Below are 24,015 nucleotides of genomic sequence, written 5' to 3'. Positions count from 1 at the left end.
TGATATGGAACAAATGTCTTAACTCAGTGTCATAACTGTTGGGCCAAATGCGCACCCTCTTCTCCCTCATACTTTAAAGATCATTTCGTTTCTTTCTTTTCTTTCCTTTGAATTACAGTTTACTTGTAAGAGGTTTGTTGTTGTTCTATGGTTTTGAAGGAAAAATGTATCAACAAATAATAAAGGATGGAAGTGAAGTGGAAAAAGATGAAAGAGGCAGACTATCTTCAGGAGTGGTAGTGATTGGGTATGCCAGATCATAGTTATTTTGAGCTATTCAAGGAAAAGTAAGAACAAGGTTTTATAATTAGGATAGAAGAGAGCAGTCTGGTATAATTCTTACTTTTTCTCAAATGTGACCATTTTTCCAAAGAGATATGCAATTATAAATAAGAAAATGTGATTTTTGACAGTTTGCTAATTCTGATTAGCATAAATTTGGAACTGGAACGTTGTTAATAAGTAGTTTTATGTCTTGACAAATGTTTTGTATTTGTAATAACTTCATAACGAATCAAAGTGTTATGCTCATGTATTTAGGGACTTACCATTGTTCAGGGATTTAGGTATGAACTTCACTCCTGTGGCCTAGAATGAGAATGCTGGTTAGCATTGGTGAACCATGAAACCCTTGGATTTGTCAGAGCCAGTGAGTGCTTTGAAGTCCTTTGGCCCATGAATCCCATGTTACCTCCTTGAGTAGACTGTACATTCTGAGTATTCACATCAGATTTGTCTTTTGGAGGATCCTACAGATTGCCACAGCTTATTAAATGACTTAATATAGAATTTTGTGGGTAAGCATTGCACAGCATTTGTTGTTTAGACTTTGAAATTTGTATAGCTAAGTATCCCCACGTGTACTGTTTTGGAGCTCTGGTTTTCTTAAGTTCCTTTTGATCTCATGTTCCTTAGGTCCCCCAAACTTCGGGTTTCCTCCATTGGTCTGTCCTTTGGTTGTCTATGTTGTGTCAGTCCTTTTGTTGCTGGCTAATGAGAGAGCAGAAATGGTAATAGGGAATTGGTTGGGAGGCCTGGTGAGGGTGGTGGGAGTGAATTTGAGAGCAAATTCATTACCACTATTTGTTTTTGTATTTTATGCTTATGATTTGGTTGCTTTTTGTTTATCATTGCTTTTTGGTTGTTGTTGTTGTTTATTTTTTTTCCAGAAACTCCATTTCATTTCACTTTGCCTAAAGAAGGTGATATTATTCCACCACTGGCTGGTGCAACCCCACCTCTTATTGGGCACCTAAAATTGGAGCCCAAGAGACACAGTACTCCTATTGGTGAGTGAATTAAAGAAGTTAGTGATATTTAAGGCAGATTTTGAGAGTTACTCATTTTTTACACAAGTGGTATTTTTAGATCTGAGAAGTTGGGCCCAACTGATAAGGTTGATTTTTGACTTGGGAAGAACAGGGCTGTAGTGTGATTTTGTTCCTAGGTGATGAGAGGAAGGAAAGAAAGGGTGGAGGGAAAGAGGGTGAACATAAGGATTTTCTCGCATTACTTGTAAAGCAGTGGAATCTGAGTGCTAAGCAGTGATATACAGGGCTGTTTATGAGAGTAAGAGGATGTAGGGTGGAAGTACTATGTATTTAGTACCCTGGCTAATTGGTGTGCTGCTGCTTGATGGGGCTTCCTTCCCTGAAGCAGCTACATTAACCTGTTTGTTTTCTCTAGTCAGTGCTGGGAGGTAACGGTCATGCCGTCTGGAGTCTCCTGCTACCTATGCCTGATGCTGGCAGATGTGGGTTGGCTGAGGGCTCATGCAGCATCCTTTGTCCAGATGCAGAAGTGGAACTGAATCCTGTTGCTCTTCTTAAGACCAGGTGTCAATACTAGTTCGTAGTTGTTGATACTTGTAACAGGATCTATCCTAGGAACCCCCTTCAGTCCTGCAGAGCTGTGGAGCCAAACAGGCAAATTAATTATTTTAAAATGCAGTTTTTCATGTTTGTGTTTTAGTGTTCTTTCTTGCTTCCTCCTTGCCTCCCTTTTTTCAGGCATTAGCAACTATCCAGAAAGCACCATAGCAACCAGTGATGTCATGTCTGAAAGCATGGTGGAGACCAATGATCCTCTACTTGGGAGTGGAAAGAGAGATTCTGGGGCTGCCCCAGAAATGGATGATAAATTGTGCCTAAGAATGAAACTGGTCAGTCCTGAAACTGAGGCAAGTGAAGAGTCTTTGCAGTTTAGCCTGGAAAGTAAGTTTTATTTTATATTACTCTTGGGTAATTTGTAGCTTCAGGTCATCTGGGAAGTATTAATTATCTTCTAGTTATAACGAGTGATACTTTTTTAGTTATAGATATATTTGTAAAGTCTTATTCTCATATGTTTAATCTTATGCTTTCAGCCTGTCCCTGTCATGCTACTGAAAATACTCCATTTTATAGTCTCTCTGTATCTCTGGATTAAACCTATGTAAATAAAGAGGGTAGGAAATTTATGATTGTGGACTCAATTATAGATTTATATTGACTCTTTCCTGCATAAATAACAGGTTGTTTGGTTTGTTATAACTAAAACGTAGAAAAGGTAAAAGGGATTGACTGCAAACTAGGGACCAGATTCTGATCAGCTTCTTAGTGGATATAAAAGGTCTAAGACTTTTAGGCGTGGGAGTAATACAATCAGATTTGCTCTCTCTCTCTCTTTTTTTTTTTTTTTTTTGACAGGCAGAGTGGACAGTGAGAGAGACAGACAGAGAGAAAGGTCTTCCTTTTTGCCGTTGGTTCACCCTCCAATGGCCGCCACGGCCGGCACGCTGTGGCCAGCGCATTGCGCTGATCCGAAGCCAGGAGCCAGGTGCTTCTTCCTGGTCTCCCATGGGGTGCAGGGCCCAAGCACTTGGGCCATCCTCCACTGTACTCCCGGGCCATAGCAGAGAGCTGGCCTGGAAGAGGGGCAACCAGGACAGAATCTGGCACCCTGACCGGGACTAGAACCCGGTGTGCCAGCGCTGCAAGGCAGAGGATTAGCCTAGTGAGCCGCAGCGCTGGCAGATTTGCTCTCTTAAAAGGATCAGGTGGGGCCGGTGCTGTGGCATAGCCAGTAAAGCCACAAAGCCGCTGCCTGCAAATTTCTGGCTCCTGGCTTCAGATTGGCCCAGCTCCAGCTGTTGTGGCCTCTGCCTCCCTCCCTCTTTATAACTCACCCTTTCAAATAAATTAAATCTTAAAAATAAATAAATAAATTGGAAATACAAGATACCTACTTTGGAGCACCACCATAAAAATGAAATGATAAAGTATTTATTACAAGTTATCCTGCTGGGATGGTGCTGTGGCTCAGCGGTTATAGCCGCAGCACTGGCATCCTATATGGGTGCCAGTTTAAGTGTCAGCTGCTCCACTTCTGATCTAGTTCCCTACTGATATGCGTAGGAAGGCAGCAGAAAATGGTCCAAGTGCTTGGGCCCCTCCACCCTCATGGAAGAACCAAAGGAAACTCCTAGCTTCTGGCTTTGTCCTGGCCTAGCCCTGATTGTTGCAGTCATTGGGGAGTGAACCAGCAGATGGAAGATTCTCTCTCTCTCTCTGGGCTTTGTATTTCAAACAAATATACAAATCGTTAAAAAAGAGAGAGATGTCCTAGCATCTCTATTTAAAAACAAAAGTTATCCTGGGACAGTATCATGGCTCAACTGATTAAGCTGTCATTTGGGATGTCATTACCCTATATCAGAGTGCTGGTGATTCTGCTTCCTATCTCAGTTTCTTTGGCCCCTGTCAACCATGTGAGCAGCAAAGTGACAAAGAGAAACAGAGAGATTCCATCCACCAGTCCACTCCCCAGATGCCTGCAACTGCCTTCCAGTGCCTCTGGGTTAGAGCCAGGAATTCAAGTCTCCCACGTGGTTGGCAGGAAACCAGTCACTTTGAGAAGCTGTGTCTTGGGGTCTTCATTAGCAGGAAGCTGGAGTCAGGAGACAAAGGTGTCTGATAAGTGACAAGGGAGTCTGTTAACAGGCATGCTAATTAACCACTAGGCCAAATCCATACCCCATCTCTTTCTTTTGGTGAGGAAACAATGACAAAGTAATTTACACTTAGCTTGAACTAAGGTTGCTGTTTCAGAGCCAGAGTTCTTAGCTACTGAACTTCAGACTGTCTCCTTCCTTGGTGGACTATGTAGATTCTACTGGGTCATGAAATTGTAGACACATTCAAGGATAGTTAGGAATTATTTTCTGGCATTGTGATGTAGCAGGTTAAGCCTCTCCTCCTGTGATGCCAACATTCCAAATGAATGCCAGTTCCTGACCCTCCTGCTCCCAGCTGCTTCACCTCCAGTCCAGCTCCCTGCTAATGTGCTTGGGAAAGCAGCAGAAGCAGCCCAAGTGCTTGGGCTCCTACATGCACTGGGAGACCTAAAAAAAGTTCCTGGCTTCTGCCTGGCCCAGCTCCAGCCATCCTGGCCGGCTGGGGAGTGAACCAGCGGATAGAAGATCACTATCTCTCTTTCTCTCTGTAACTCTGTCTTTCAAATAAATAAAAAATCTTAAATTATTTTCTCTAAGGCTGGAATAAATTGCTAATGAAAAATTTTAATCTCTTGATAATAGTGACGTTGTGAGAATATGGTACTCTTTTCAGTATTACTCTTAATTCTTTGCTGCAGATTCTTTTTTGAAAATGTTGTGTTTTTAAAATATCTGCTCTGAAGCACTTCGTTAAGAAGTTGTGCATCAACCTAAAATATTTTATTACATATTTTAGTAGGAGTTTAAATTTTTAATTGGCTTTTAAAATTTTTATGATGTTAGATTTTGAAATATAAAAATTTTATTTTGTATTTATTTCATATATTTTTTGCTTCTTGTACAAGAAGAGTTGAATTGTGACTCAGTAGAAATTTTTCATTTTAAAGTGTGCTGCTCAGTAACTCATGTTTTTCACTCATATGCTCTAAGAATTTTGAAAGATGGTTGGTAGAAGAGAAACTTGGGCCATTAAATTACAAGGAATCTTACATTCACCTATTAATCTTGTTTTTTTTTTTTTTTTCTTTTTGTTATTTGTTGTAAAAAATAATAGAGCAGGGTAGTGGTTTTGAGATGTGGTACTAACTGAATTCTGTTTCTCTTTCCTTTCTGTTCTTGCTTTTGTTTTTATTCAGAGCCTGCAACTAGTGAAAGAAAAAATGGATCTACTGCTGTTGCTGAGACTGTTGCCAGGTAACCGGAGCAGTTGCTGTTTAGAGGAATTTAATATAAAGCTACTGGTAGTGGAGGGGAAGATTATTTATCAACAAATGAAAAAACCTGAAACTCCAGCATAAAGGATTTAGTTTTGTGTTGAATTCATCATAGGCTTTCTTATTAATGCTTCTAAGTCCACTGAGGCTTTTGTTATAGTTAGAACTAAGACATTAAAAAAGATCTTTCCTCTTGTTCATGTGAGAGTGCTTTTTATTTTCCCCCTCTTTTTCTTTTGCAAGACTGAGATTGTTGTGCTTGGTGGGGTAATAAAGGATTTACAAGAGAGAGCTATAGATGTTGTTCCTTTGGAGGTCCTAGGCAGCACAGACTCAAGCCATTTATCCTCTGCCTGCCAGATAGACTGCTATGTTGAGCCGTTATTTCTGCTTTGTCATGAATGCCGTTAATGCTTTCGGGAAGAGTATAACCTCATCCTGAGTGGTTTTGGTGGTGCAGCTTTGCCATCTGGTGGCTGTTAGGGAATTGTTTCATTTGCTTTTGGCATGAGAATCCAATATGAAAACACTATCAACACTGAAATACAGGCAAGGATTCTTGAATCAGAGGCTTGTAAGTAAGCAGGTACATGAATAAGTAAAGAAGGCTCCGTTGCAAGACTGCTGGAGTGTTGAGGAGGACAGCCAGCTTACTGTGTGCCCCATTTGAAGGGTGTGCTTCCAGGCCGGCACCCTGGCTCACTGGCATCCCATATAGGCACTGGGTTCTAGTCCTGGCTGCTCCTCTTCCAGTCCAGCTCTCTGCTGTGGCCCGGGAGGGCAGTGGAGGATGGCCCAAGTGCTTGGGCCCCTGCACCCACGTGGGGGACCAGGAGGAAGCACCTGGCTCCTTGCTTTGGATCGACGCAGCGCCAGCTGTGGCGGCCATTTGGGGGACTTGGGGGATGACCCAACAGAAAGAAGACCTTTGTCTCTCTCTCTCTCACTGTCTATAACTATACCTGTCAAAAAGGAAAAAACAAAAAAAAAAAGTGCAGGGTGTGCTCCTGTGCAGCTCCAGCCAGTGGTCATCTTTTGAGAATGCATACATAATGTTGCTATATCTTTATGTTTTTAAAGAGAAATTTAGATTTTAGATTTTTTTTTTTTTTTTTTTTTTTTTTTTTTTTTGACAAGCAGAGTGGACAGGGAGAGAGAGAGACAGAGAGAAAGGTCTTCCTTTTGCCATTGGTTCACCCTGCAATGGCTGTTGCGGCCGGCGCATCGCGCTGATCCGAAGCCAGGAGCCAGGTGCTTCTTCCTGGTCTCCCATGCGGGTGCAGGGCCCAAGCACTTGGGCCATCCTCCACTGCCTTCCCGGGCCATAGCAGAGAGCTGGACTGGAAGAGGAGCAACTGGGACTAGAACCTGGTGTGCCGGCGCCACAGGTGGAGGATTAGCCTAGTGAGCTATGAAAGAAAATTTCAAATAAAACTTGATGGGCTAACTGTGATGCCGACTTGTAGATTTCTGAGCCCCCTCAGAATCCTTTGATCTGTTCTTAGCTATGTTTTAGTTTAATTGGTCTCATTTTCCCATTTAAATTGCACATTTAAACTGGAAGAGAAGTACTCAAGTGTCCTTAACTCAGTAGAAGACACTTTAAGGATCTTGCAGTCTCACAGGTTGAAAAGAGTAGAGTTTGTGTCTGATCTCTCTGACTTCAGAATTGTCTGGCAGGCACAGTTTGTTTGAGTCTGTTCCATGCACATTAAGAGAGTACAGCATGTGCTGCTAAAGCTTCTTCAGGCCTTAGGGGTGACTGTAAGGAGGGAAAAAGTAAGTGAAAACTTGAAGAGACAGTGGGGATGATGGATCATGGGGTAACAGGATATTCATTGGTAGTGTTGTCAAGAAAACTTTGTATATGGGAATCTAGATTTAAATGTTTTGACAATTCATTTTACTATTGGGTCCACCATAGGAAATCACTGACAGTGCATTTTGCTGAGGCTTTTAAGTATTGTCTGAACTCTGTTTAGATTAATTGCAGTTGCCTTATTTCTCAGTTAATTTATGGAAAGTTTGAAGTAGAGAGTACCTCCATGTTTCAAAAATGACCAGCTCATGGCCAGTCTTCATTTATAAATACTCCAGCACTCCCCTTCCTATGGTATTATTTTAAAGATAGTTCCAGCATTATATCATTTTATCTCTTAAATACTTAAATGCTATCTCTAAAATAAAAGGATTTTTAAAAGATTTATTTATTATTTGAAAGTGTTAGGCAGAGGGAGAAGGAGAGGCAGAAAAAGAGAGAGAGGTCTTCCATCTGTTGGTTCACCCCCTAATTGGCTGCATCGGCTAGAGCTGGGCCTATCCGAAGCCAGGAGCCAGGAGCTTCTTCTGGGACTCCCACATGAGTGCAGGGACCCAAGGACTTGGGCCATCTTCTGCTGCCTTCTCAGGCCACAACAGAAAGCTGGATTGGAAGTGAAGCAGCCAGGACACGAACTGGCACCTATACGGGATGCCGGCACCGCAGGCAGTGGCTTTATCTGCTATGCCATAGCACTGGACCCAAGGTTTTTTTTTTTTTTTTTTTTTTTTTTTTGGCAAGATTGATTTGTTTATTTGAATTGGCAACATTAGAGAGAAGGGGGGAGGGGGAGACTGAGAGAGAGCGCATCCATCTGCTGCTTTACTCCCTAAATGGCTGCAGTGTTCAGCATAGGATCAGGCATGAACTAGGACTGGTGCTTATATGGGATGCCAGTGTCGTGGGTTGTAGCTAAGCCACACAACAGCTGCCCCAAGAATTCTTATTTAAATTTAACCACCTTACTGTTAACATATTTTTAAGAAATTGACATTTTTTCTTGTTATCAAATATTCAGTGTTCAGATTTCTGCGACTACATCAAGACCCAAATAAGGTTCATACATTGTGTTGGACTGATATGTCTCTTAAAGTCTCCTAAGTCTTTTAAAATCTATAAAGTCCCCCATTCTTCCTTTCTTCCCCCTTGCAAATTATCACTGGAAAGAACTGTATTATTGTCCTGTAGTTTTCTATATTCTGGATTTTGCTGATTTCATCTTTGGAATTTAATATAGCCCTCTGTCCATCTTTTTTTCTCTGTGAATCTTCCTTGAAAATTTTTTTTGTGCTAATATAAAACAAATAGGAATATTTGGTGTTTTGGTGTGATGGTTTGGAATTTTGTTTGCAGAGGAAGGATTTTACTTCCTTGGTGCCTAGAAAGATAATCTGTAGAGGTACTTTTCTTTGAAAACTAACATGACACAATCCTTTCATTTATTATCTTAGTCCCCAGAAGACCATGACTGTGTTTAGCTGCATCTGTGAAGGTCGGCAAGAGGATGAGGTGCGAAGTGAAGATTCCCCTTCTGCACCCATCCGGTAAGCATGGTTTTAAGTTATTTATTTATTTATTTATTTGAAAGGCAGAGTTAAAGAGAGGGAGTGTGACAGAGAGAGAGATCTTGCATCCGCTGGTTCGCTATCCAAATGGCCGTATTGGCCAGGGTTAGGCCAGGCCCCATCCAGGAGCCAGGCATTTCATCCAAATCTCTCATGTGGATGCAGGGGCCCATCATCGCTGTATTACGGGGCACATTAGCAGGGAGCTTTATTGAGGTGGAGCATCCAGGACTTGAACTGGCACCCATATGGGATACTGGCATTGCAGATTGTCGCTTAACCTGCTGCACCACAACGCTGGCCCTGAGCGTGGTTTTTGTAACCTCTTTTGGGGTACATTAATTTATGAATTTTTTTTTCCAGAATCTAATATGTATTGCTATTACTTTGTGAGCTTGAGCTTAATTTTTAATTTGAGGGACATGTTCTGGAAGGATTCATAATTGAGATATCATGACAAATGCTATTAAATATTTGGGATCTTGTGAGGTTGCTTCCTGGTTCAGAAACAGCTGTCCCTATGAGGTAGATGAAGTGAGGGAGCTCTCTGAGGTCTATTTTGAAAGGGCTCTTCCCTTATAACCTTCTTGTCTCCAAAGTCCCCACCTCCTCATGCCATCGTTGGAGGTTATGATTCAGGTTAGGGATTTTGGGTGGGCACACTTTCAGACTGCAGCATGAGGTGAATGTATAAGCTTGTTTAATACTGGGAAACAATGGTGATTGATTTTGAAATGATCTGGCTTGTGATTCACTTTCATTGTTGCTTGGCTGTTGATATGTTCGATATCTTAAAGATTCAGACATGAATTTTCGGTGCATATAGAAAGTGATTTGAATCTTTTGATTGCTTTTCTTCAGCAGTTTCTGTTGATTGAACATCTGCTATGCTCAGTATTTTATGTATGTGCTCACTTAGACATCTCATAGGAGGTAGGAGCTGCTCATGGGTCTCCTGGTGCTCCTAATCCTTAGCTCTTCCCTGGACCATGACCACATAGTCTCAGTTCAGTTAGGGTTCCTGAGATGACACCAGCTGCAGCAAATATTTACTAAGTTTCTCTTAGTTAGAACTCTATTTCACATTCCTCTTTGATCTCTTGTTCTGATAGGCTGAACTAAACAATATAGGAACCTCAGAACCTTCCCCTTTTCTCTTTCAGCAGAGCAGGCCCTGAAGAGCTCTTCATGCTTTGTTTACTTTGTCTATCTAGACAAGGTCAGCTCTTGCCAAGTAGGAGATGACCCCTGCTTTCTCCTGCCTTTTTTTATTTTTATTTTTTTTTATTAAAAGTCTCTGTAACAAGCTGCTTTTTTTTTTATGCTCCAGTCAATGAAGGGGAAGTTTTATTGAGGCTGTGGGGGCCGCCGGGCGGGGCCTTATTTGACCTTCTTGGGGTGCAGGTTGTTGCTGTGGCCGGACTTCTTGCGGCAGCTCACGGTGCAGGGGTGCAGGTGGTAGTAGCACTTCCAGCAGATCATCTTGTCTCAGTTGTACTTCTGCACCAGCTGGCGGAGGGAGGGCTCTGACGCCGCCTCACAGGCGGAGCACCAGGTGCAGGTGGACTCTTTCTGGATGTGCGGAGTCCTCCAGCTGTTTGCCAGCAAAAATCAGACACTGCTGGTCAGGCAGGATGCCTTCTTTGTCTTGGATTTTGGCTTTGACATTCTTGATGGTGTCACTGGGCTCGACCTCAAGGGTGATGGTCTTCACAGAGATCTGCATCGTGGCGTCACTGAAGAGAAAGAGGGCGGCAGTCCCCCAGGCTGCTTTGAAGGCAGCATATCCCATTCAGTCCTTTCAGGGACCTATGAGTCAGATGTTGTTACCTTGTCCCAGTGAGCTACATCTAATCTTTCATTTCCTGTTTGTTTTGCTAAATGCTCACTCTGCCTTTTTTTTTTTTTTTTTAAAGATTTATTTGTTTATTTGAAAAGCAGAGTTACACAGAGTGAGGTGGAGAGAGAGAGAGAGAACTTCCATCTGTTGGCCCACTTCCCAAATGGCTGCAGTGGCTGGAGCCTGACTGGTCTGAAGCCAGGAGCCAGGAGCCTCCTCTGGGCCTCTCACGTGGGTGCAGGGGCCCAAGCATCTGTGCCATTCCTCACAGCTTTCTCAGGTGTACCAGCAGGGAGCTGGATGGGAAGTAGAGCAGCTGGAACTTGAACCAGTGCCCATATGGGATGCTGGTGCTGCAGGTGGCAGCTTTACCTGCTATGCCACAGTGCCAGCACCTCTACCAGATTCCTTGTTTTTAAAAAGGATTTATTGGCCGGCGCCGTAGCTCACTAGGCTAATCCTCCACCTTGCAGCGCCGGCACACCGGGTTCTAGTCCCAGTCGGGGTGCCGGATTCTGTCCCGGTTGCCCCTCTTCCAGGCCAGCTCTCTGCTGTGGCCTGGGAGTGCAGTGGAGGATGGCCCAAGTGCTTGGGCCCTGCACCCCATGGGAGACCAGGAGAAGCACCTGGCTCCTGGCTTCGGATCAGCGTGGTGCACTGGCAGCAGTGCGCCAGCCGTGGCGGCCATTGGAGGGTGAACCAACTGCAAAGGAAAACCTTTCTCTCTGTCTCTCTCTCTCTCACTGTCCACTCTGCCTATCAAAAAAAAAAAAAAAAAAGGAGAGGCAGAGAGAGGAGAGAGGGAGGTCTTCCATCTGCTGGTTCACTCAATTGGCCGCAACGGCCAGAGCTGGGCCAATTCAAAGCCAGGAGCCAAGAGCTTCTTCTGGGTTTCCCACGTGGGTGCAGGGGCCCAAGGACTTGTGCCATCTTGTACTGCTTTCCCAGGCCACAGCAGAGAGCTGGATCAGAAGTGGAGCAGCTGAGACACCCATATGAGATGCTGGCACTTCAGGCCAGGGCGTTAACTCGCTGCGCCACAGTGCCGGCCACGCTACCATATTCTTCAAGAACCTGAGTCTTCTTCATAGGCCCATAATGCCCTTGGTTTTGTCTTCTGGGTATGTTTAAGTTTATGCCTGTAAAATGTGATACCCAGAACCAAAATGGAAATTCATAAGTGGTCTTAGTGTTTAAAATTTTAAAAATTTTGATTTTATTTGAAAGATGGAGACAGAGACATCTTCCAACTGCTGGTTTACTCCTCAGAATGCCCACAACAGCTGAAGCTGGGCCACGCTGAAAGGAGCCCAGAGCTCGATCCAGGTTTCCCACATGAGTGGCAGGATCCAAGTACTTGAGCCATTACCTGCTGTCTTCCAGGATTTGCATTAGCGAGAAGCTAGAATCAGAGTGATGCTGGGACTTTAACTCAGGCACTCTGATACTATCTTAACTGCTTTGTAAAATTCCTGCCTTCCTTTTATCGTTATTCTGGCTCTCTGTAGCTATAGTGTAGCTGTAAAATTCATTGGATTGTTTTTACTTTATCTATGAGTAGATTTTTACAGTTTATTGTTTCAGAGAACAAAGTACATATATTAAGCACCTATTTTATATTAAATCCTGTGTTAATAGGTGTGGGTGTGTGTGTGTGTGTGTGTGTGTGTGTGTTTTGACAGAGTGGACAGTGAGAGAGAGAGAGACAGAGAGAAAGGTCTTCCTTTGCCGTTGGTTCACCCTCCAATGGGCGCTACGGCCAGTGCACCACGCTGATCCGAAGCCCGGAGCCAGGTGCTTTTCCTGGTCTCCCATGGGGTGCAGGGCCCAAGGACTTGGGCCATCCTCCACTGCACTCCCCGGCCACAGCAGAGAGCTGGACAGGAAGAGGCGCGACTGGGAGAGAATCCGGCACCCCGACCGGGACTAGAACCTGGTGTGCCGGCGCCGCAGGTGGAGGATTAGCCTAGTGAGCTGCGGCGCTGGCCAATAGGTGTGTGTGTTTGAAAAGATTTATTTACTTATTTAAATGGCAGAGTGATGGAGGGAGTGAGAGACAGATGAGAAATCTTCTATCTGCTTGTTCACTTCCCAAATGACTGCAATAGTCAAGGTTGAGCCATGCCAAAACCTACAACTCTATTTGGGTCTCCCATCTGGGGGGCAGGGATCCAAGTATTGAAACCATCATCCACTATCTTCCCAGCTACATTAGTAGGAATGCTGGGCCAGAGGTCAGGGCACCAGGACTCAAATAGCGTGGGATTTAGGTTTTCCCAGCAGTGGCTTACCCCACTTTCTACCAGTATGCCTATACTTGTTTTTTTTTTTGTTTGTTTGTTTTTTAAGATTTATTTATTTGGAAAGCAAAGTTGCAGAGAGGCAGAGGCAGGAAGGGGGGTGGGGAGAAGGAGAGAGAGAGAGAGAGATTGATTGATTGATTTCCTCCACCTACTGGTTCACTCTCCAAATGGCCACAATAGCTGGAGCTGGACTGACCTGAAGCCAGGAGCCACCTCTAGGTCCCCCATGTGGGTGCAACGGCCCACGGACTTGGGCCATTTTCTACTGGTTTCCCAGGTACAGTAGCAGGGTGCTAGATCAGAAGTGGAGCTGCCCACATACAGTGTCCATATGGGATGCTGACACTGTAGGCAGCAGCCTCACCCATTACGCCACAGCATTGGCCCTTGTATTTGACCTATAAAGATGAAGAAGGCAAGTTTCTGTGTAACCCTGCTGGTTGAAATTAATCTGGACCTTATTATTCTAGAAAATTATGAAGGATATTGACCTCAGAAACTGTGGTAGCTGGCTTATAGGAGATACTGAATAAATGTTTATGGAATAAATAAGCAAATAACTAATACCCAAATAGGAAGGCTAGTGAAAAGAAATGGGTTCTGTATCATGAACTGTCTTTGAAAAATCAAGTTGTTCTGAAATGCTTAGATGTAGATATACCAGTATAGCTGACAAAACCAGAATCCTGTCTGCAGTTTTATCTTTCACAGATTGGATTTCTTCTGAAATTATTGACTCGGGTGAGGATAAATAGTATTTAGAATGAATGAAAGGACTCAGTTAAGGAATGTTGGAACCATTCATAAAGCCAAATGAGACGACTTCGTGACCTAATTGATTCCTTTCAAAAGCTGCCTTTTGTTGTCTGTGACTTTAATATGGACTTTACAGATTCTTGTTTACTTCATTTTCTTGTGTCAGATTTCAGAGCTCATAGCCAGTGATGGGAAAAATATTATATCTATCTAAAGATTTATTTATTTATTTGAAAGGCAGAGTTACAGAGAGAGAGAAATAGAGAGCTTCCGTCTGCTGGTTCATTCCCCAAATAGCTGCAACAGCCTGTACTGGGCCAGGCTGAAGCTAGGAACCAGGAGCTTCTTCTGGGTCTCCCATGTGGTTGTAGGAGTCCAAGGAGTTGGGCCATCTTCCGCTGCTTTCCCAGGTGCATTAGGGAAGTGGATCAGAAGTGGAGCAGCCTGGACTCCACACATAATATTTCTGGTTAATTGACAAGGTGTCTCGGTTTCTTTCAGTAATAATACAGTACGACAGACAAGTTAAAGAAAAGAGGTTTATTTTGGCTGTTGGTGTGTCCCAGAGTTGACGGGCTGCACGTAGTGATGAGCTTCGTGCTGGCAGAGTCCCCAGGCAGCACAGGGCATCAATGCCGTGAGAGAAAGCACATGTGTTAGTTTTGGTCTCTTATTATTATTATTATTATTTTTTGACAGGCAGAGTTAGACAGTGAGAGAAAAAGAGACAGAGAGAAAGGTCTTCCTTTTCCGTTGGTTCACCCCCCAAATGGCCACCACAACCGGTGCACTTCACTGATCCGAAGCCAGGAGCCAGGTGCTTCCTCCTGTCTCCCACGTGGGTGCAGGGTCCAAGCACTTGGGCCATTCTCCACTGCCCTCCTGGGCCACAGCAGAGAGCTGGAATGGAAGAGGAGCAACCAGGACAGAGTCCAGCACCTCAACTGGGACTAGAACAGGGGGTGCCAGCGCTGCAGGCGGAGGAGTACCCACGTGAGCCATGGCACTGGCCAGTTTTGGTCTCTTATAAAGCTACCAGGATTCAGTCATTGGTGCCCCAGCCTGATGACCTTATTTAATCTTAATTACCTCCCAAAGCCCAATCTCTGAATACCATAGTTGGTATAGTTTTCAACTTCTAATACATCACAGTGGGCAGTAGATTTTAACGTGAATTTTGGAGGGAGCAAACTATATTCAAAGTATAGCACATGTTTTCTCTATATGCTTCATTTTCAGAGGGAACTTGCTCCATTTTCCAAGTACTCAAGCAGAAGAGGAGAAGGAAAAATTGGAAGGTGACCAAAGGATCAGGCAGAGTGAACAGTCTGTGAAGCCTGTCAGTCCTCACAGGGACCCTGCTTCTCCCCTGTCCCAGCAGGTGGCCACACAGAGGCCATCTAGTCCTCAAGAAGAAGCAATGGAGACAGATGTGCTAGAAGGCCAGAGAGGAAGACAGAACACTGATCGGGAAAAGCCTAGTAAGACCTTGGTTGAAAGGCCCACCCAGAATAACATAGGAATCCAGACCATGGAGCGTTCCCTGTGGGTCCCAGAAACTGTTTCAGCAGGAACCCAGACTGTGAAGAATGTGTGTGAGCAGGGGACCAGTACAGTGGACCACAGCTCTGGAAAACAAGATGCAGTGGTGCAGACCGAGAAGGGCAGTGGTGAGAAACCTGGCGGTGCTCCTGGGGATGACACGGAGTCGCTCCACAGCCAGGTGAGAGAACATACCGCATGCTTCAGACTTTCTGCTTCTGACTTCATGTATGTTTACAGAATCACAATTGGAGCACTTCCAGTAATCCAACTCTTAACAGGTTTGTATAGGACAGTGGCTAAAAGACAAGAACAATTTATCCAGGATAGAGATAAGGTAGTGAAAATTATGATTAGCTCTAGCCAGTGAATAGGTTTAGGGAACATGAGGTAGTGGTAGAGTTTGCAAGGTAGGTCTTACTGGAAAGGAGAGCTTGGCATACAGTTTGGGTCCTAGAATATTCTTTTATAATTCAGTCTTTTGCTTCTGTCATCACTTTTCATCCTCCTTTCTGACCATCACTGCTAATAACTTTTCCCCTAAATGGTTCACAGTAATCTTATTCTATGGTTTCCAGGAACTCAAAGCATAGAAAATAGTAAGGAAAAGCATAGAGGATTGTATATTACAGTATTGGAACTGAAAGAATAATAATGGAGTTATAGATGGGGGAAAGTCCCTAGGTGACTAGGAACTGCAGAAAAGAGGCCAAGATAAGAGAATTCCATGAAAAGGATTGGTGCTGATGAAAGTGAGGCTGGGGGAAGAATAGATTCCTGGGAATAGAGTAGGGAAGTACGATAGACATGTATGTATTAACAAATAAGTGAAAGTTCGGAATTTCATCAGGTTGCAGTGGGATCCGTGTCAGGGTCATTCCAGAAGGCATTAATTGTGATAAAACTGCCTTTTCAGCTGCTCTGGTAGATCATCCTCCTTTGGGATCTGCCTAGGAATTCCCTACTAGAGAATGACTCTCATTCCAGTTGTCCAAGTTTGTTTGGTAAAAATAAAATGTGATGGCGTTGTGGCATAGCAGGTAAAGCTGCTGCCTGCAATGCTGGCATTCCAAATGGATGCCAGTTTGAGTCCCGGCTGCTCCACTTCCAGTCCAACCATCTGCTAATGTGCCTGGGAGAGCAGTGGAGAATGGCCCAAGTGCTTGGGCCCCTATACCCATGTGGGAGATCTGGAAGAAGCTTCTGGCTCCTGGTTAGGGCATGGCCCAGCCCTGGGCCATTTTAGTAATCTGGGGAGTGAACTAACAGATTGAAGTTCTCTTTGTCTCTCTTTCTCTTTCCCCACTTCCCCCTCCCAATCTCTGTAACTCTGCCTTTCAAATAAGTAAAAATAAAATATAGTTCCTATATATTGAATACCTACAATATGACAGCATTATGAGGTTGATATTATTATTTCCATTTTGTAGGTTAAGAAATCAACTATGGAGAGGTTAAGTAACTTGCCAAGATTTTCCCATTAGTAGGTACAGAAGTGCAGTTTGAACTCTGTATCTGACTTCAGAATTAATATTCTTGGAGTGGATATTTGATGCAATGGTTAAGTTACCAATTGGTATGCTGTCTTCCCATATCAAAGTGCCTTGGAGGAAGTAGGTGATGGCTCAAGCACTTGGGACCTTGCCACCTGTGTGGAAGACCTGGATTCAGTTCCAGGATCCTGGCTTTAGCCTGGTATAGCCACATCCATTGTGGATATTTGAGGAGTGAACCATTGGAAGAAAGAGAACTTTCTCCCTTTCTGCCTCTGAAATAAAAATATAAAAATTTTATGGTCTTTTTCACTATGTGCTATTTTAATTTAATTTATAAAAACATTTATTTATTTACTTGAAAGAAAGAGAGAGAGAGAGGATAGCTTCCTTCCACTGGTTCATTTCCCAAATAGCCACTATAGTTAAGGCTAGGCGAGGCTGAAACCAGGAGCCTGGAACTCCATCCAGGTCTCCCATGTGGGTAGCAAGGGCCCAAGCACTTGGGCCATCTTCCACAGCTTTCCCAGGCATTAACCTGTTGCACTACAGTGCCAGCCCCTAGCACATTATATCTTAAAAGGCCTGTTTGGGGGCTTGTGCTGTGGTGTAGCGGGTAAAGCCGCCACCTGCATTGCTGGCATCCCATATGGGTGCCAGTTTTAGTCTTGGCTGCTCCACTTCCAGTCCAGCTCTCTGCTATGGCCTGGGAAAGCAGTAGAAGATGGCCCAAGTCCTTGGGCCCCTGTACCTGCATGGGACTTCAGATCAGCTCAGCTCTGGCCACTGCTGCTACTACCACCCATTGATCATCACTGTCACTACTGCAGTTACTGTAATCACTCCCACCTAATTGGCAGTCTCTATTTTAGCAGATAGTTCATCTCCAAAGTGGAATTTGAGTGCGGATTATTCAGGTAAATTATTGAAACTTTTAGGTAAATTTAGGTAAATGTTACCATATTTTCAGGAAAAGTGCAGTTACCTTCATTGTGGTGGTACATATAATTCTCTTTAAACACTGAATAATAAAAGTGAAATCAGCTTACTTGGGAGGAAATAAGGTGGAAGACAAAAGTGCGTTTCCTCCTCAGAATTGCAAAGCCAAAGGCAGGCGTGTGGCGCAGTGGTTAGGTGCCACTTGGGGCACCAGCAACCCTGTATCGGGGTGCCTGGGATCGAGTCCTACCTCTGCATCCCATCCAGCTTCTTGCTAATGCACACTCTAGGAAGCAACAGGTAATGATTCAAGTAGTTGGGTCCCTCCCACCCATGTGGGAGATGCAGATTAAATTCCTGGCTGCTGGCTTTTAGCTGGATCAGCTCTGGCTGTTGGTGGGCATTAAGGGAGTCAACCACTGAATGGAAGATCTCTTTTAGTTTTTAATAAGAACAAACCTAAGAGAACAAAAATTAAAAAAAAAAGTTTCCAAGCCTGAGGAGTGAGAGAGGAGAGCAAAGATGTGGATAAATGGGATGCTGATGTTATGAGAAAACATGCTGGTGTTATTGAGAAACACAAGACTGAAATTATAGCACATGTTATTGGCCATAGATAGGTAATAAGACTGGTGGGTTCAAATAAACTAATGATTACAAGTAGGAAACAGGCCTCTTTTTTTTTTTTTTTTTTTTTAAGATTTGTTTATTTGAAAGTCAGAGTTACACAGAGAGAAAGAGAGGCAGAGAGAGAGAGAGAAAGGTCTTCCATCTGCCGGTTCACTCCCCAGTTGGCTGCAGTGGCCAGAGCAGAGCTGATCTGAAGTCCCATGCAGGTGCAGGGGCCCAAGGACTTGGGCCATCTTCTACTCTTTCCCAGGCCACAGCAGAGAGCTGGATCGGAAGTGGAGCAGCAGGGACTCGAACCAGTGCCCATATGGGACGCCAGCAATGCAGGTGATGGCTTTACCCGCTATGCCACAGCGCCAGCCCCCAAAGAAGCCTTTTAAGATCTAATGTGCTGGGACTGGCACTGTGGCACAGCAGGTTAATGCCCCCGGCTTCCCATATGGATGCTAGTTTGAGTCCTGGCTGTTTCACTTCTGATCCAGCTCCCTGCTAACATGCCTGAGAATGCAGCTGAGGATGGCCCAAGTTCTTGGGCCCCTGCACCCATGTGGGAGATGCAGAAGAAGCTCCTGTCTCCTGGCTTCAAACAGGCTCAGCTCAGGCCATTGTGGCCATTTGGAGAGTGAACCAGCAGATGGAAGACCTCTAGCTCTGTCTCTCTTTCTGTATATAACTCTGTCTTTCAAATAAATAAAAATAAATCTTTTTTAAAAAATGTAAAGGAAGATGTAATGTGCTAATAAAAATTACCCATATCTGAAAAAAGCATGAACTTGGGGATCATCTATACATAAAAAATTGTGAATAAGAAATAATGGATCTTGGGGCAACAATCTCATTGTTCATTTGAATAGTGATCTTATTATTTTTTCTGTAAATTAGAGACAATACATTTGAATTTTTTCTGAAGTGTTTAAATTACTTGCACTTGTCCTGAATTTTCCAGCATGTATTTTTTTAGTATAGTACCAGGCAGCCATAATTTTCAGGAAATGGTCATTTAAAGTTTTTTGAATGAAATAGGCTAGTTTTTCTAAATAATATAATAGTTGTCATAAGAACATAAGGTCTTATTTAAAGTGACAATCTTTATAGAACTAGACACAAAATCTTAATTTGCTAATGTTTTCTGCTTCTGGACACTAACTCAACTTTCTAGCTATAATCTGTTCTTTAGAATATATACTTAGTATTTCATATATAACCCTAGGAGAAATCATTGTTCTTTGTTCCAGGAATAAATTATTGTTTTCACTTAATGCAGAAAAAACAGACTGCACTAAGACTTAACAGATACATCATTCTGGTTTTATGTAAAGGACTAAAGAATGCTTTCCTTTTAAACTGAAAAGCTATTGGAAGTGTAAACTTGTATACTAATTGACAAGTCAGCATCGAAATTAGGATTACAACCTAAAAATAATGTATTTTAGAGGTCAAAGGTTCACTTAATTATCTCAACATATAAGTGTTAGGTGCTGTGATTTTGATTAAGACAGAAATAGGTCATTTTAGGTCTTGCTAATAGTGACTTCTCATAGCTTCTGGCTATGCAGTTGATCTACCCCTGCTCTTTTGTAGAGGTGAATAGAAAACAAGACTGCTTGGCAGATTCCATCACAATAGATCATGGAACCTCTGAGCAGGTCCTTTCATGGAAAAGCTGATTTGTGATTCTGGCAGTTAGCAGCGAGACCCATGCTTATGGTCTGTATTTTCTGTCCTAGGGAGAAGAAGAGTTTGAAATGCCTCAGCCTCCACATGGCCATGTCTTGCATCGCCACATGAGAACAATCCGTGAAGTGCGCACACTCGTCACTCGTGTCATCACAGATGTGTATTATGTGGATGGAACAGAAGTAGAAAGAAAAGTAACTGAGGTAGTAGATATTTGGGGTCCCTGTGCCAACTTCTATCCCCATTCCCCTTTCATGTACACTAGCTCTAACACACTTTTCCCCTTCATCTTTTTATTAGAAAAGATATAAGAACCGGATTAAAAGTGAGAGGTCCTGCATTCTGTCTTCCCAAACCGTGGGTTTGCTCTTTGACCATTGGTCAGTTATTTAACCAGTCTCTTCTTGAAAACAAATTGATAAATCTTTCTCATGTATAAATACAAAAATTTACATATTAGTTTAAATCCTTAAAAACTCAAATGAAGTTTAGAACTCACTGTTTAGATGCATGTTTCCTCATTGTGTTTTTTCTTCTTTTTTTAATGTATTTTCATGTCTACTCATTTGTTCTTTCTTGGTCTCCATCCGTGTTTGTCATGGACCTGTTGGTAAGAGATGTACCTTTATTTTTTAGTGGGATTCATTGTAGACTACTTCTGATGTCATCATATTATTGGCATACTTGTTGAGATTAGCGATATTTTCTAGAATTAAACATCATGTATGTTAAGTCCTTGGAACCATTTGATAAATTGATTAGAGGCATCAGTATTTTCTTCCTGCTGTTCTTCCTTCTTTTTTTCCTTCCTTTACCCAAATACTCTTCTTTAATCCCGTCTGCTAGCAGTATAGGGAATTGTGCTCAGGGAGAATTAAACTCTGGTATAGAGTTTTATTAAATGAAGCAAGTTTATTCTTTTTAAAACATTTTAAAAATATATTTATTTATTTATTTGGGGGCCAGCACTGTGGGATAGCAAGTAAAGCCACTGCTTGCAGTGCTGGCATCCCATATGGGTGCAGGATTGAGTTCCAGCTGCTCTGGTTCCGATCCAACTCCCTGCTAATGCACCTGGGAAAGCAGCAGAGGACAGCCCTGCTTGCCCAAGTGCTTGGGCCCCTGCACCCACGTGGGAGACCCAGAAGAAGCTCTTGGCTTCAGATCAGCCTGGCTCTAGCCATTGAAGCCATGTGGGCAGTGAACCAGCAGATGGAACTTTGTTCTCTCTATGTCTGTCTGTCTGTCTCTCTCTCTAACTCTGCCTTTCAAATATATAAATAAATAATAATAAAATTGTTAAAAAAAGCTTTTTTCTCACCATGGAGATTTTTTACCTCTCAGACTAGCTAAACAGGGCTGCTAATTCCAAAAAGATACTTTAGAAAACAGCATATGAAATGTTAAATGAAGAATTTTATCTAACACTTAATATAATGCACCTGCCAGAGTTTAAAGTGAATTATAACAGTTATGAAAGTTTTCCATGGATCTCTCCCTCTCCTCTATAACTCTGCCTGTCAAATAAATATATAAATCTTATGTATATATATAAAAGTTTTTCATGAAGGTAAATTGTTTTCTTATAAAGCTGTTTTTGTAATTTTTCTAAACTATTAATAATAAAGGAATCCACAAATAATGTTTTTAAATAAACAGTAAAAAAGATAATATTTTAAAAGAAATATTTCTGAGATTTGGTATTCAATAAAAAATAAATGACAATTTCTCAAACTAATGTCAAATATTATGGGACATGACGGCCACACAGCCTAAACAATAGGAATAGAGGCCGGTGCTGTGGTACGGCATATAAAGCTGCCATCTGCAGTGTTGGCATCCCATTTGGGTGCCATTTCAAATCCTGGTAGTTCCACTCCTGACCCAGCTCTCTGCTATGGCCTAGGAAAAGTAGTGGAAGATGGTCCAAGTCCTTGGACCCCGCACCTGTCAAGAAACCCGGAAGAAATTCTTGGCTTCAGATTGGCCCAGCTCTGGCCATTGCAGCCATTTGGGGAGTGAACCAGCAAATGGAAGACCTCCCTCTCTCTCTCTGCCCCTCTGTAACTCTGCCTTTCAAAATAAATAAATAGATTTTTAAAAAAATATTTATTTATTTATTTATTTGAAAGGGTTACTGGAAAAAAGGGAGGGAAGGAGAGAGAGAAAGAGAAAGAGATCATTCATCCACTGATTCACTTCCCAAATGGCCCCAGTAGCCAGGGCTGGACCCAGAACTTCATCTGGGTCTCCTATGTGGGTGCAGGGGCCCAAACACTTGGGCCATTCTGTGCTGCCCTCACAGGCACATTAGCAGGGAACTGGATCAGAAGTGGAGCAACTGGGACTTAAAGATTTATTTTTATTTATTTGAAAGAGTTAGAGAGGTAGAGACAAAGAGAGGTCTTCCATCTGCTGGTTCACTCCCCAGTTGGCCACAACCGCCTGAGCTGCGCCATCTGAAGCCAGGAGCATCTTCTGGGTCTCCCACGCAGGTGCAGGGGCCCAAGGACTCGAGCCATCTTCTGCAATCCCAGGCCACAGCGAAGAGCTGGATTGGAAGAGGAACAGCTGGGACTAGAACCGGTGCCCATATGGCATGCCAGCACTTCAGGCCAGGGTGTTAACCCACTGCGCCACAGCGCTGGCCCCGTAAAAACATTTTTATTTGTAGATTTTTTATTTGTACTAGTAGTTTAGAAAAATTATAAAAACAGCTTTATGAGAAAAAAATTTACCTTCATGAAAAACTTTTGTAACTGTTGTAATCCACTTTGAACTCTGGCAGGTACATTATATTAATTTAATATTTCCTATGGTGTTTTTTAAAGTATCTTCCTAGAATCAGCAGTCCTTTTTAGCTAGTCTGAGGGGTAAAAAAGCTCCATGGTGAGAAAAAAGCTTTTTTTTAAAGATTTATTTTATTATTTATTTATATATTTGAAAATCAGAGTTACAAAAACAGAGAGAACGAGGTTCCATCTGCTGGTTCACTCCCCAAATGGCCGCAATGGCTGGAGGTGTGCTGATCTGAAGCCAGGAGCTTCTTCTGGGTCTCCCATATGGATGCAAGGGCCCAAGCACTTGGCCATCCTCTGCTGCTTTTCCAGGCACATAAGCACATAGCTGGATCAGAAGTGGAGCAGCCAGAACTTGAACCAGCACCCATGTGGGATGCCAGTGGTACAGATGGTGGCTTTAACCTGCTAAACCACAACACCAACCCCTGAAAATTTGAGAAATAGTAACTGCTGTTTACCCCACTGCCATCTCTGTGGAAATTTGCATATTACAGTGGTACAAGAAACGTTCTTGTAAAGATAATCTATTTTTTTCTGTTTAAGCATTTTCCAAACTTATCTGACCATTAAACTTTTAGTCTTTTTTTTTTTTTTTTTTTTTTACCTTTGACAGGCAGAGGGGACAGTGAGAGAGAGAGAGACAGAGAGAAAGGTCTTCCTTTTTGAAGTTGGTTCACCCCCCCAATGGCCGCCACGGCGGGCGCATGGCGCTGATCCAAAGCCAGGAGCCAGGTGCTTCTCCTGGTCTCCCATGCGGGTGCAGGGCCCAAGGACTTGGGCCATCCTCCACTGCACTCCCAGGCCACAGCAGAGAGCTGGCCTGGAAGAGGGGCAACCGGGACAGAGTCCAGCGGCCCGACCGGGACTAGAACCCGGTGTGCTGGTGCCGCAAGGCGGAGGATTAGCCTATTGAGCCACGGCGCCAGCCTAGTCTTTTTTTTTTTTTTAAGATTTATTTATTATTTATGTGAAAGAGTTAGAGGGAGAGACACGCAGAGAGAAATCTTCCATCTGCTGGTTCACTCCCCAATGGCCAGGCTAAAGCCAGGAGCCAGGAGCTTCTTTCCAGTCTCTCATGTGGGTGCAGAGGCCCAAGTGCTTGGCAATCTCCTGCTGCTCTCCCATGCGCATTGGCTTGGAGCTGGATTGGAAGTGGAGCAGCTGAGTTCCTGGCACCCATATGGGATGCTGGCACTGCTGGTGGCGGCTTTACCTGCTATGACACAGCGCCAGGCCCTAAACTTTTTAAAAAAGATTTATTTATTTATTTAAAAGTGAATTATAGAGTTAAGAGAATAAGAGAGAGATATCTTCTGGTTTACTCCCCAGATGGCTACAGTGTCTAGGGCTGGGCCAAGATGAAGCCAAGAGCAAGGAGCTTCTTCCAGGTCTTCCGTGTAGGGGATTTTGATGCAGTCTTTTTAGATGAGTGAGAACGATTT

The 24,015-nt window shown here is 43.2% G+C and overlaps 1 protein-coding gene and 1 pseudogene across 7 annotated transcripts in view; one reads left to right on the top strand and one right to left on the bottom strand.

The window, feature by feature from the left end:
* TP53BP1 (tumor protein p53 binding protein 1) overlaps nucleotides 1–24,015 on the top strand; it is a 109,209-nt gene that overhangs the window by 69,505 nt on the left and 15,689 nt on the right. For 4 of the 7 annotated variants that reach the window (XR_011380882.1, XM_070054090.1, XM_070054093.1 and 1 more), the window contains 6 exons: nucleotides 1,170–1,289; nucleotides 2,010–2,213; nucleotides 5,131–5,188; nucleotides 8,479–8,571; nucleotides 14,731–15,214; nucleotides 19,823–19,975. Coding sequence is in view for 6 of the 7 variants with exons in the window: in XM_070054090.1 (XP_069910191.1) it covers nucleotides 1,170–1,289; nucleotides 2,010–2,213; nucleotides 5,131–5,188; nucleotides 8,479–8,571; nucleotides 14,731–15,214; nucleotides 19,823–19,975 (1,112 nt within the window). In the remaining variant the exon portion in view is untranslated. Of the gene's footprint in view, nucleotides 1–1,169; nucleotides 1,290–1,690; nucleotides 1,836–2,009; nucleotides 2,214–5,130; nucleotides 5,189–8,478; nucleotides 8,572–14,730; nucleotides 15,215–19,822; nucleotides 19,976–24,015 lie in introns of those variants that run through there. The other 3 variants (XM_070054092.1, XM_070054091.1, XM_051822443.2) reach the window with 2 other exon arrangements.
* Nucleotides 9,861–10,496, bottom strand: LOC127483741 (ubiquitin-ribosomal protein eL40 fusion protein-like; annotated as a pseudogene).

Source organism: Oryctolagus cuniculus, chromosome 12 (assembly GCF_964237555.1).
Source record: "Oryctolagus cuniculus chromosome 12, mOryCun1.1, whole genome shotgun sequence".
Classification (NCBI taxonomy): Eukaryota; Metazoa; Chordata; class Mammalia; order Lagomorpha; family Leporidae; genus Oryctolagus; species Oryctolagus cuniculus.
The sequence above is the reverse complement of the archived record's forward strand: the minus strand, read 5'-3'. Positions and strand labels throughout refer to the sequence as shown.